Here is a 14,059-nt window from a genome sequence, read left to right on the forward strand (position 1 = left end):
ATTTGAAGAAAATACAGGCAATTTATCTTCTAAATCTGAGAGCATTTATGTTTGGGTTTTCTCAAAAGCAGATCCTAAAACTACAAAACATTGCTGAATAAAAATAATGAAGACCTAAGAAATGAAAAGACATCCCATTTCATGGATCAAAAGACTTAATATTAAGTCTGAGTTAACTTAGTCTATGTTAAGATGGCAGTACTCCCTATTATGGGCTGAACTGTGGCTCCCCAAAATTCATATGTTGAAGTTCAAATCCCTAGTACCACAGAATGTGACTGTATTTGAAAATAAGGCCTTTAAAGAGGTAATTAAGGTAGATGAGGTCATATGTGTGGGCCATAGTCCAATATGACTGGTGTCCTTATAATAAGAGGAGATGAGGATACAAATATGTATGAGAAAACACCATGTGCAGATACAAGGAGAAGATGGCCATCCACAAGCCAAGGAGAGAGTCCTGCAACGGACTCTTCCCTCATGGCCCCCAGGAAAAAAGAAACTGCTGACACCTCCATCTTGATTTCTAGCCTCCAAAATTGTGAGAAAATAAACTTCTGTTGTTACAGCCACCCTATCTGTGGCTGGCAGACCTGGCAAACTAACACGCTCTGCAAATTGATCTACAGATTCAATGCAATCTCCATCAAAATTCCAGGTGGCTTCTTTGCATAAACTGATAAGTTGATCTTAAAATTCCTATGGAAACTCAAGAAACCCATAATGTTGACAAAAAAGAATAAAACTGGAAGACTCACAATTCCCAATTTTAAAACTTACTAGAAAGCAACAGTGATTAAAACAATGTGATACATACATAAGGACAGACAAAAAGATCAATGGAATAGAAATGAGATTCCAAAAATAAATCCTTACATTTACAGTCAGTTGATTTTTTTTTTTCTGCGGTACGCGGGCCTCTCACTGCTGTGGCCCCTCCCGCTGCGGAGCACAGGCTCCAGACACGCAGGCCCAGCGGCCATGGCCCAAGGGCCCAGCTGCTCCGCGGCACGTGGGATCCTCCTGGACCGGGGCACGAACCCGCGCCCCCTGCATTGGCAGGCGGACTCTCAACCACCACGCCACCAGGGAAGCCCCAGTCAGTTGATTTTTGACAAGAAAATTCAAGGGAGAAAGAATGGTCTTTTCAACAAATTGTGTTGACACAACAGGATATCCATATGTAAAGAATGAATTTCAATCCTACCTCACAGCAAACACAAAAATTAACTCAAAATGGATCAAAGACATAAATTTAAGAGCTAAAACTACAGAATTCTTAGAAGAAAATATAGAAGTAAATCTCTGTAACCTTGGATTAGATAATGGTTTGACATCAAAGTATAAGCAACAAAAGAAAAAATAAATGAATTGGACCTCAAAATTGAAAACCTGTATGCATCAAAGGATACCATTAAAAATTGAAAAGACAGCTCACAGAATGGTAAGAAATATTTCCAAATCACATATATGTTAGTGACTTGTATCTAGAATATATAAAGAACTTTTAAAATTCAGTACTAAAAAGCAGCAAGGGAAAAGCAACTAGTAACATACAAGAGAACTCCCATAAAAATGTCAGCTGACTTTTCAGCAGAAATATGCAGACCAGAAGGGAGCAGCATGATATATTTAAAATGATGAAAGGAAAAAAATTACAATCAAGAACAACCAGCAAGGCCATCACTCAGATTTGAAGGAGAGATAAAGAGTTTTAAAGACAAGAAAAAACTATAAAAGTTCAGGACCACTAAACTACTTTAGAAAATAATGTTAAAAAAAACTTCTCTAAGTAGAAAAGAATAGGCCACAACTAGAAATGTTAAAAGTATTAAAGAAAAAATGTCATTTGTAAAGGCACAGTAAAGATACAAGTTCAACCACTAATAAAGCAAGGTTAAAAGACAAAGTAGTCAAATCACCTAATATGTCCACAATAAGTAGTTAAGATACACACAAAACAAAAGGATATAAAACATGATGTCACAAACAGTGAACAGTGGGGTGAGGTGGGGAGAGTAAAAATGCAGAGTGGTTAAAATGTGTCTGAAATTAAGAGATCAGAAACTTAAAATAATCACATATATATGTAGATTTCTATAAATAAACCTCCTGGCCCACACAAACAAAATTCTATAAGAGATACACACACACACAAAAGAAAGGAATCTAAACATAACACTAAATATAGTCATCAAATCACAAGGGAAGAGAGAAAGAAGAAACAAAAAACAACTACAAAAACCAACCAGAATACAATTAACAAAATGGCAGTTAAGTACACACCTATCAGTAATTACTTTAAAGGTAAATGGACTAAATGCTCCAATCAGAATACATAGAGTGGCTGAATGGGTAAAAAACAAGGATACAAAGGATCATACAAGATAACTATAATTATATGCCAATAAAATGGGCAACCTGTAAGCACTGGATATATTCCTAGGAAATACAATCTCCCAAGGCTGAATCAGGAAGAAATAGAATATATAAACAGACTGATTACCAATAATGAAATAGAGTCAGTAATAAAAATTTTACCAAATAGTAAACAAAAGTTAACACCTATCATTCTCAAACTATTCCAAAAAATTGAAAAATTCAAAGTAAAGGTTTCCAAACACAGTCTACAGGCCAGTATCACCCTGTTAAAACCAGACAAAGACACCACCAAAAAAAGAAAATGACAAGCCACTATGGCTGATGAACATAGATGTAAATATCCCAAACAAAATATTAGCAGGCTGAAGTCAATGACACATGAAAAAGATCATACACCACAATCAAGTGGGATTTATCCTAGGGATGCAAGGACAGGTCGGTATCAACAAATCAATCAATGTGATATCCCACATTAATAAATTGAAATAAAAATGACATGATCATCTCAATATATGCAGGAAAACCTTTTCTCTCAACATCCATTTATGATAAAAACTCTCAACAATGTAGGTATAGAGGGAACATACCTCAGCATAACAAACACCATATATGACAAGCTGCAGCTAATGCTGCATCATACTCATGTATGATGCAACATCATACTCATGTATAATGTAACATCATACTCATGTATAATGTAACATCATACTCAATGTTCAAAAGCTGAAAGCTTTTCTTCTAAGATCAGGAAACAAAACAAGGATGCCCACTCTTTCCACCTTTATTCAACACAGTATTGGAATTCCTAGTTAAAGCAATCAGACATGAAAAAGAAATAAAAGGCATCCAAACCAGAAAGAAAGAAGTAAAACTCACTGTTTGCAGATGACATGATACTATATACAGAAAACTGTAAAGACACCACCAAAAAAACTATTAGAACTTATAATTAAATTCAGTAAAAAAAAGTTTCAGGATACGAAATAATTTGGGGATTGACATGTACACACTGCTGTATTTAAAACAGATAACCAGGACTTCCGTGGTGGCACAGTGGTTAAGAATCCACCTGCCAATGCAGGGGACACGGGTTTAAGCCCTGGTCAAGGAAGATCCCACATGCCACGGAGCAACTAAGCCCTTGCTCCACAATTACTGAGCCTGTGCTCTACAGCCCATGAGCCACAACTACTGAGCCCACATGCCACAACTACTGAAGCCCGTGGCTAGTGTCTGTGCTCTGAAACAAGAGAAGCCACCGCAAGGAGAAGCCCGTGCACCGCAACAAAGAGCAGCCCCTGCTCACCGCAACTAGAGAAAGCCCACGTGCAGCAACGAAGACCCAATGCAGCTAGAAATAAATAAATAAATAGATAGATAGATAGATAGATAGATAGATAACCAACAAGGACCTACTGTATAGCACAGGGAACTCTGCTCAATATTCTTTAACAACCTAAATGGGAAAACAATTTGAAAAAGAATAGATATATGTATACGTATAACTGAATCACTTTTCTGTACACCTGAAAGTAACACAACATTGTTGATCAACTATACTCCAATATAAAATAAAAATTAAAAAATTAATATACAGAAATCTGTTGCTGGGCTTCCCTGGTGGCGCAGTGGTTGAGAATCCGCCTGCCAATGCAGGGGACACGCGTTCGATCCCTGGTCTGGGAAGACCCCACATGCCACGGAGCAACTAAGCCTGTGCACCACAACTACTGAGCCTGTGAGCCACAACTACTGAGCCCGCGTGCCACACGCTGCAACAAAGAGTAGCTCCCGCTCGCCGCAACTAGAGAAAGCCTGTGTGCAGCAATGAAGACCCAACACAGCCAGAAATAAATAAATTAAAAAAAAAAAAGAAATCTGTTGTTTTTCTATACACTAACAACAAACTATCAGAAAGAGAAATGTAAAAACAATCCCAGTTACAACTGCATCAAAAAGAATAAAATACATGGTAATAAATTTAATCAAAGACATGAAAGACCTATACTCTGAAAACCATAGGACACTGACGAAATAAACTAAAAATGATAAAAATAAATACAAATACATACAGTGCTCATGGATTGGAAGAATTAATATCTTTATTTTTAAAAATTTTTATTGGAGTACAGTTGATTTACAATGTTGTGTTAGTTTCAGGTACTTTTTTAAAATAATTAATATCCTTAAAATGTCCATACTACCCAAAACAATCTACAGATTCACTGCAATCTATCAAAATATCAATGGCATTTTTCACAAAACTAGAACAAATAATCCTAAACTTTTTATGGAAATACAAAAGACCCTAAATAGCCAAAGCAATGTTGAACAAGTAGAACAAAGGTGGAGGTATCATGCTCCCTGATTTTAAACTAAACTACAAAGCTACAGTCATCAAAACAGCATGGTACTGGCATAAAAATACACACATAGATCAATGAAACAGAAGAGAAAGCCCAGGCATAAACTCATGCTTATGTGGTCAATTTACCTATGACAGAGGATGCAAGAATATACAGTGGGAAAAGACAATCTATTCAATAAATGGTATTGGAAAAACTGGTCAGCTACCTGCAGAAGAATCAAACTGGACTACTTTCTCACACCATATACAATAATAAACTCAAAATGGATTAAAGACTTAAAACATAAGACCTGAAACCATAATACTCCTGGAAGAAAACATAGACAGTATGCTCTTTGTCATTGCCTTTGTCATCAACAAAATGAAAAGGCACCCTATTGAATGGGAGAAGATGTTTGCACACAATATATCTCATAAGGGGTTAACAGCCAAAATAGACAAAGAACTCATACAATGCAGCATGACAAAAACAAACAGCCTGATTAAAAAAAAAATGGGCAGAGGACTTGCATAGACATTTTTCCAAAGAAGAAAGATACCACCAGGCACATAAAAAAGATGCTCAACATCACTAGCCATCAGGGAAATGAAAATCAAACCCACAATGAGATATCACCTCACACTTGCAGAATGGCTATTATCAAAAAGACAACAAATAACAAGTGCTGGCTTGAATGTAGAGAAAGTGAATCCTCATGTACCATTGGTGGGAATATAAGTTAGTGCAGCTGCTCTGGAAAACAGTATGAAGGTTCCTCAAAAATAAAAACAGAACACCGATATGATCCAGCAATTCCACTTCTGGGTGTTTTTTCCAAAGAAAACAAAAACACTAATTCAAAAAGATATATGCACCCTGATATTCATTGTAGCAGGATTTATAATAAACAAGATATGGAAGCATCCTAAGTGCCCATGAATAGATGAATGGATAAAGAAGATGTGATATATGCATGTATATATGTATATGTGTATATATATATGTATATATATATATACACACACACACACACGCACACACACACACACACACATATTACTGAGCCATAAAAAAAACTGAAATCTTGCTACTAACAACACATGGATGGACCTAGAGGGTATTTTACTAAGTGAAATATATCAGACAAAGACAAATACCATATGATTTCACTTATATGTGGAATCTAAAAAACAAAACAAGACAGAAACAGACTCACAGACACAGAGAAGAAACAGGTGGTTGCCAAGGGGGAGGGGGTAGGTGGTTCAGTGAAAGAGGCGAGGGACATTAAGGTACACACTTCCATTACAAAATACTGGAGTCACAGGGATGAAATGTACAGCATGGGGAATATAGTCAATAATATTGTAATAACTCTGTATGGTGAGAGATGATAACTAGACCTATGGACATTTTGTAACGTACAGAAATACTGAGTGCCTACGTTGTGCACCTGGCACTAACATAATGTTGCAGTCAATTATTCTTCAATGTTTCAAAAATAGGCAAAAGATATGGATACCTCACCAAAGAAGATATACGGATGACAAGCATATGAAAAGATGCTAAACATCATATGTCATTACAGAACTGCAAAGTAAAATTAACAATGAGATACGACTACATACCTATTAAAATGACTGAACTCTAAAATACTGACAAAATTAAATGCTGGAGAGAATATGGAGCAAGAGGAACTCTCATTTGTTGCTGGTGAAAATGCAAAATGGTACAGCCACTTTGGAAGACAGTTACCTATTTCTAACAAAGCTAAACATAGCCTCAGCATATGATCCAACAATCACTCTATTGTATAATACATCCATACAATAGAATGTTACTCAGCAATAAACAGAAATGACATATCAGGCTTCAGAAAAACATGGAAGAGGCTTAGGTGCATATTGCTAAGTGAAAGAAGCTAATATGAAAATGCTACATACTGTATAACTCCAACTATATGATGTTCTGGCAAAATAAATATCTAAAAATATCAGTGGTCGCCTGGGGATGGGAGGAGGGGACGAACAGGTGAAACACACAGAATTTTTAGGTCAATGAAATTATTCTATATGATACTGTAGTGATGGATACATGACATTATGCATTTGTCAATTTTTACAGGCATACCTCCGAGATATTGCAGGTTTGGTTTCAGACCACTACAATACAGCAAATCACACAAATTTTTAGGCTTCCCAGTGCATATAAAAGCTATGTCTACACTGTACTGTAGTCTATTAAATGTGCAATAGCATTATGTCTTAAAAAAACAATGTATACACCTTAATTAAAAAATAATGCTTAGGAGTAAGACGGGAGTAAAGACACAGACCTACTAGAGCGTGGACTTGAGGATATGGCGAGGGGGAAGGGTAAGCTGGGACAAAGTGAGAGAGTGGCATGGACATATATACACTACACCAAATGTAAAATAGATAGCTAGTGGGAAGCAGCCACATAGCACAGGGAGATCAGCTCCGTGCTTTGTGACCACCTAGAGGGGTGGGATAGGGAGGGTGGGAGGGAGGGAGATGCAAGAGGGAAGAGATATGGGAACATATGTATATGTATAACTGATTCACTTTGTTATGAAGCAGAAACTAACACACCATTGTAAAGCAATTATACTCCAATAAAGATGTTAAAAAAATATAATAACGCTGTTGAGAAAATAACATTGATAGACTTGCTGGATGCAGGGTTGCCACAATCCTTCAATTTGTAAAATACTCAATATCTGCAAAGAGCAATAAAAGGAGGTATGCCTATATAACCTAACTCAGACTTCGGTTAATAATAATGTATCAATATTGCTCCATCCACTGTAACAAATATGCCACACTAACACAAAATATTAATAATAGGGAAAATTGTGTGGGAAGGGAAACTGGGGATATGGGAATTTTCTACACTTTCTGTTGAATTTTACTGTAAAGTTAAAACTTTTTCAAAAATAATGCCTATTAGTATTTTAAAAATCAAAACTTATCTTAAACAAGTGGTTGAAGTGGGAAAATAGTACAAAGTATATAACTTTTTTATTTAAAAAAGCAAACAAACAACAACAAAAAGAACAGTACCGTAGCGTGTTCACACTCCCATATATGTACGTACTTTAAACATTCAGAATCAAAATCTAGTTGGATGCACTCATCTTTGGGGGAAAGCAGCAAATGAACAGAGAAGACTCTATCATTCACACTGTAAACGTTTCAGTATTGCTTACATCTGCTTTGGAAAATATGTCTTTTCCTTTAAAAAGAATTTAAAAAGCAGGATGCAAACCTATGGCAAATATCTCATGAGAAACAAAACACTGCATAGGCTCAATCTCTGCCTCTACGAAATCAAACATGACATTTTGCTTCCCAATATTCTTCTAAGACTTTCACATACACTATCACCTTTTATCTCCATATAGGAGACTTTCATCACATTACACACAAGAACTCTTAAACCCCAAAAGATATAAACTTACTTAAGACTTCAGAACTAGTCAGTGCTGAACTCAGAGGTAGAATTCTAATATATTTCACTGCAATGCTGCCGCTCACTGTTGAGTTCCACGTTTGGAGTTAAGTCATGGTTCTGACAGTTATTAGAGGCTAATCCTCAGCATCTTAACATTTTCCAAGCCTCAGTTTCCTCCGTTCCAATATTTGAAAAATATTCCCAGTGTTTTATAAACTTGTTAAATTTTGTATGTATAACAGGTGGGACATTGCTAAACAGTAGCCATTACTATACTACATATAAAATGCTGGGCATCCCTGAACATTATACCTATATTGCTTCTAACGTGACATTCAAAAGCTTGACATTTAGTATCTACTAAGGCCGAACATTATTATTCTCTATAATACAGCAATTCCACTCCTAGGTATTCACTCCACTGAAACGCACATACATGTCCATCAAAATGGACACATGTTCACTGAATGCTCAGAGCACTATTCCTAAGAGTCCTAAACTGAGAACTACCAAATGTCCATAGGCAATAAAATCGTCAAATACATTTATGATCACAAAATGAAATAGTATTTGGCAGTGATAATGAACAATCTACAACTACGCCCAACAAAACGATGAATCTCACAAACGTAACGAATGTTGAGCGAAAGCAGACACTAAAAAAGGCACACTGAAGGATTCATCACCATAAAATGCAGAGTTGGGAAAAACTAGCCCGTTTTGTTGGACTCAGATAGAGCACCTTGGGGAAGGGAAAGTGACTGGAGCAGAAATGAGGGTGGCTTCTGGAGAAGTAATGATGTTTCCGGATCCTTGTGCTTGGTTACCCCAAGTATGTTTGGGTTGTGAAATTCACTAAAATACACACTTAGAATTTATGCACTTTTTGTGTGTGTGTATAACTCATTAAAAGTTAGAAAAAGAAAAGGTTGTCCTTTTCCATGGAGAGGCTGGAATTCTTGGTATTCTACCTAAAGTCATTCAGCTCTGGTTTCACCACGAATCCATACCCAACAAGTTTCACTCCCACGAGGGAGAGATTTGAGAAGAGGCGTATACGCGGGCGGGTTGGGTGCCACAGCCAGACAACAGGACATCCCGGTACGCCCCGCCCCGGGCCTAGAGCACAACCTAGCGCTTTTACCTCAGACGAGTCGGGACCGCGGCAGTGCGCCGGGGATGGCGGTGACAGTGACGCTGGAGCCCGTGGGCCGCTGCCGCTGGGACGAGCCGGTGCGCATCGCCGTGTGCGGCCTGGCCCCGGGACAGCCGGTCACGCTGCGCGCGTCCCTGCGCGACGAGAAGGACGCGCTCTTCCGAGCCCACGCGCGCTACTGCGCCGACGCCCACGGCCAGCTGGACCTCGAGCGCGCGCCCGCGCTGGGCGGCAGCTTCGCGGGGCTCGAGCCCATGGGGCTCCTCTGGGCTCTGGAGCCCGAGAAGCCTTTTTGGCGGTTTCTGAAGCGGGACGTGCAGACGCCCTTCGCCGTGGAGCTGGAGGTGCTCGATGGCCACGACCCTGGCGCCCAGCGGCTCCTGGGCCGCGCGGTGCACGAGCGCGACTTCCTGGCGCCCGGGGTGCGGCGTGAGCCAGTGCGCGCGGGCCGGGTGCGCGCCACGCTCTTCCTGCCGCCGGGTAAGGCTGGGGTGCTGGGACCTCGACAGCATGTTCCCTGGGCTGCCTTGGTTTCTGATACCGCCTCCCAGGGAGTTTGGCTTGGGAGCACGGTCAGAAGAAGCGGATGTTGACTAAATCAGAGACCTGACAGCCACATTGGAGGCTTTTGATATGTTCCGCACTATGCTACGAGTTTTGCTTGCATTATCTCATTTAATCTCTATATTGTCCCAATGAGGTGGATACTGTTATTGTGCAGATAAAAAAAAAAAAAGACTGGATGGGATCGGTAGGTTCACTTTGCTATTAATAACTACGCTACAGATCTCTACAGGCATCAGCTGATCGCTTTTACACTAAATGATGATGGTCAAGGAATCTATTGCCATGTCTCCCTTCTGTAGTGTCCTGGGTACGCTGGGCCCCTTACTCACTTTTTCATGTTCCTCTCTACCACAGATCACTTTTGAGACTTCACTGCCTTCCTCACCTGAAGCCTCGCCTGGTATTTCTTTTTCTTTCCTCTAAGTTGACATCTGAACCAAAAATAACGCCAAGGGTTGGTGCAACACAGTATAAAGCTTTGTTTTGATTCTTAACTCTGTGTCCAATCCTGTAACAGAACACTGCAATTCAACACTGTCTAAAAGGTGAAATTCCTCCTTCAATGATGCAGTCATTAGACTTTGTTACCCTCCCTTACAACTAAAGATTCTTAGAACCTTGGAGATAACTTGGAACTTGTATTCCTTGTCAATAATGACTCAGGAAGCCGTTTTCGTTGATTCACGGGAACCCACTAAATACTTTAGAAAGCTCTCTAAAAGGAAAGCAATTTCTTTAAATTATATAATACCTTCTCTCTATAATATTACCTTCTCTAGGACCAGGACCTTTCCCAGGGATCATTGACATCTTTGGTGTTGGAGGAGCCCTGTTGGAATATCGGGCCAGCCTTCTGGCTGGCCATGGCTTTGCCACATTGGCTCTAGCTTATTGTGACTTTGAAGATCTTCCCAAGAAATTCGACACCATACACCTGGACTACTTTGAAGAAGCCCTGTGCTACATGCTTCAACACACCCAGGTTCTCCTAATGTCCTTTATCATTCTCTCTAGAACTACCTCCAGAGAGGGTGTCACTTTGCACTCACCTGTGCCAGGTGCATTGATGCTGCTCTATTCTTCTTTCACAGATTTCTTCTACTCCACTTTCTTTGTCAGATGGATTAATATTGCAGAATTCACTGTAAAATTCATGTGATATTTTATTTTAGGGAATTATGTAGTAATATTAAAATTTCTTTTGCAAGTGGAGTTTCTAAATTTTTAGCTTTGCATGCTTTTTAATCTTTCTTCTGATAGCAGAGTATGTTCTCAGATTTTGATCAAAACTTGTCCACCCATTTCATAAGCTTAGAACCACTCAGTTGGACTCTGAAGTTGTACTTTGTTTCTATAAAGTTAATCATTTGTCAATATATATTTAGATGGGGTCTGATGAAAGACTCACTTCTTGGAACAGAATTTGGTTCCACACAGATGCCCAGGAACATTGATGTTTTAATTCAACCTGAATGAAGCTCTGAAATTGACAGGTTCCAATGACTCAGCATTCTCTAGTGGATGACTCTCTGGAAGTTTGCAACGAATTCCCAAATTTGCCAGTGAGTTTAAGATTTGTTTGCCGTGTGTCCAGCACGATTGTCTCTACATGGGAAGAAACTCTGTCAGCTGAGGTTGAGTCTCTTGTGGCCAATTCACAAATTAAAGCTAGCAGCATCTCTAGTCACATTTAGAAAAACATTTTTCTGTTGGGTAGGTTCTTGACTTTTGACTCTTGTCCCTTCTTTTCTTACAGGTAAAGGGCCCTGGCATTGGACTTCTGGGCATTTCTTTAGGGGCTGATATTTGTCTCTCCATGGCCTCATTTTTGAAGAACATCTCAGCTACAGTTTCCATCAATGGATCTGGCTTCAATGGAAACAAAGCCATATACTACAAGGAGAATAGCATTCCACCACTGGGCCATGACCTAAGGAGAATGAAGGTAGCTTTTTCAGGCCTCCTGGACATTGTGGATATAAGGAATGATATTGTAGGGGGATGTGAGAACCCCTGCATGATTCCAATAGAGAAGGCCCAGGGGCCCATCCTCTTCATTGTTGGTCAGGATGACCATAACTGGAGGAGTGAGTTATACGCCCAGATAGCCTCTGAACGGTTACAGGCCCATGGAAAGGAAAAACCCCAGATCATCTCTTACCCTGGGACTGGGCATTACATTGAGCCTCCTTACTTTCCCATGTGCCCAGCTTCCCTACACAAATTACTGGACAAACCTGTGATCTGGGGTGGGGAGCCCAGGGCTCATTCTAAGGCCCAGGTAGATGCTTGGAAGCAAATTCTAACCTTCTTCACCAAACACCTTGGAGCTTGCCCCAAATTGTAATGCCCCAAATTGTAATTGGTCTGTTATTGATAGGAGAGATTCAAGGTCAGATTTTAGTGTTTAATAATCTTATGTGAATCACTTGTCCCCTGGATAACATTAAATTCATGTCATTGGTATTAATGCTATATTTTAGGTTACTTTTTTGAGATTAATTTTGTCATTAATTTTTCTAATGTAACAAATGCCTATTGTAGAAGATCCAATTAGAAGTATACAATACTAAATAGTAAAAAGTATCAACGCTATTAAAATTTGTGTTTTCATCTAGATTTTTTTCCTTAACACTTTGAGGCACAGATGAAATTTAAAGCTGAACAAATACGGGGCTACTTTTTCCATCACTGGGAGAGAATGGCCATTCAGTGTTTGCTACCGGTTCCACTACTGGTAGCAGGGTAGAATTTTTATTGGCTAAAATATACAGAGAGGTGTTGATAGAGGGAAAGCCAGACTGACCTTTTTCTCACGGAGATTAGAGAAGAATCCTCTGAGAGGAGTTACGGTAAGAAGGGGATCATCTGGCTCTGGATGGTCAAGTCAAAACTCTGTTCCAAAGGTGATTGACTATGAGCTATTTTCCTTTTTGCTTCTTGGCTCTAAGAACAGACTTTGGAAAATCATACTGTGACATTCTTAGAGGCATCATCATCACTTTCTCTGACATCAAGGCTACAAAGTGTTGTGTAAGTGTATTTGAAGAGATAATGGCTGAGAATTTTCTAAAGCTGACAAAGACATCAGCCACATATTCCAACAGCACTATGTCTTAGTCAGCTCAGGCTTCTGTAACAAAATACCATAGATGGGGTGGCTTAAACAACAGACATTTATTTCTCACAGTTCTGGAGGCTGGGAAGTCCAAGATCAACGTTCTGGCAGATTCAGTTCCTGGTGGCGCCTCTTCCTGGCTTACAGACGGCTGCCTTCTTCCTGTGTCCTTACCTGGCAGGGAGAGAGAGGGAGCTCCAGTTTCTCTTCCTCATTTCATAAGGACACTAATCCCATCATGGGGGCTTCACTCTCATGACCTCATTTAAACCTAACAACCTCCCAAAGGTTCTACCTCCAAATACCATCACATTGGGGTTTCGGATTTCAACATATGAGTTTTGAGGGGACACATTCAGTTCATAACAACCATAAACCTCAAGCAAGTTAACCATATTTAACACATCACAGAAAAATTGTTTGTGGCAGTTTTATAACATAGAATTTATAACGTAAATTCTTTGACATTTCTGCCACCAAGAGGTGGGAGATCTATGTCCCCTCCCCTCAAATCTGGATGGGTTTCTGACTGCCTCAGTAGAGTACAGCAGAACTGATGGCTTTATGATTTCAGAAGGCAGGTCGTAAAGGCCACGAAGGTGATGCCACCTTGCTTGCTGGGAACAACTGCTCTTGGAGCCCTGAGCCACCCTAAGAAGTTTTACAACTTTGAGGCTGTGATGCTGTGAGGAAGCCCCAAATACACGGAGAGGCCAACTGTAAGCTCTTCCTGTAATAGTCCCAAATGAGCTCAACCTTTGAGTCATCTCAGCCCAAGTACAGGGATGTGACTGAAAAAACCTCAAGATGATTCTAGCCCCCAGCCATTTGAATCTTCCCAGTGAAGGCTTTAGATATCCTGAAGCAGAGAAGAGTTGTCCCAGTCAAGCACTGTCCAAATTGTGGATCTGTGAACAAAATATTGTTTTATGTGACTGTGTTTTGGGGGGCGTTTCAGTTATCTGTTGCTTTGTAACAAACCACCCCAAAACACAGTGGCTTAAAACATTAACC

The 14,059-nt window shown here is 39.6% G+C and overlaps 1 protein-coding gene and 1 long non-coding RNA gene across 3 annotated transcripts in view; one reads left to right on the forward strand and one right to left on the reverse strand.

Annotated features, from left to right (window-relative positions):
• Positions 1-9,372: 9,372 nt before the first annotated feature.
• Positions 9,373-12,514, forward strand: ACOT4 (acyl-CoA thioesterase 4). 2 transcript variants are annotated; one of them, XM_070044991.1, is made up of 4 exons: positions 9,573-9,840; positions 10,282-10,327; positions 10,707-10,909; positions 11,684-12,514. In XM_070044991.1, the coding sequence occupies exons 1-4, from the start codon at positions 9,712-9,714 to the stop codon at positions 12,272-12,274; spliced, it is 969 nt and encodes a 322-aa protein (XP_069901092.1). In that variant the 5' UTR covers positions 9,573-9,711; the 3' UTR covers positions 12,275-12,514. The 2 variants fall into 2 exon arrangements, with proteins under 2 accessions (XP_030687505.1, XP_069901092.1); XM_030831645.2 differs by lacking the exon at positions 10,282-10,327 and having other exon boundaries at positions 9,373-9,840.
• A 382-nt stretch (positions 12,515-12,896) lies between these two features.
• Positions 12,897-14,059, reverse strand: part of LOC132596875 (uncharacterized) — a 39,693-nt gene continuing 38,530 nt past the window's right edge. The window contains exon 3 of the long non-coding RNA XR_009563162.1: positions 12,897-13,219. This is a non-coding gene — a long non-coding RNA (uncharacterized lncRNA). The remainder of the gene's footprint in view (positions 13,220-14,059) is intronic.

This window comes from Globicephala melas, chromosome 2 (assembly GCF_963455315.2).
Source record: "Globicephala melas chromosome 2, mGloMel1.2, whole genome shotgun sequence".
NCBI lineage: Eukaryota > Metazoa > Chordata > Mammalia > Artiodactyla > Delphinidae > Globicephala > Globicephala melas.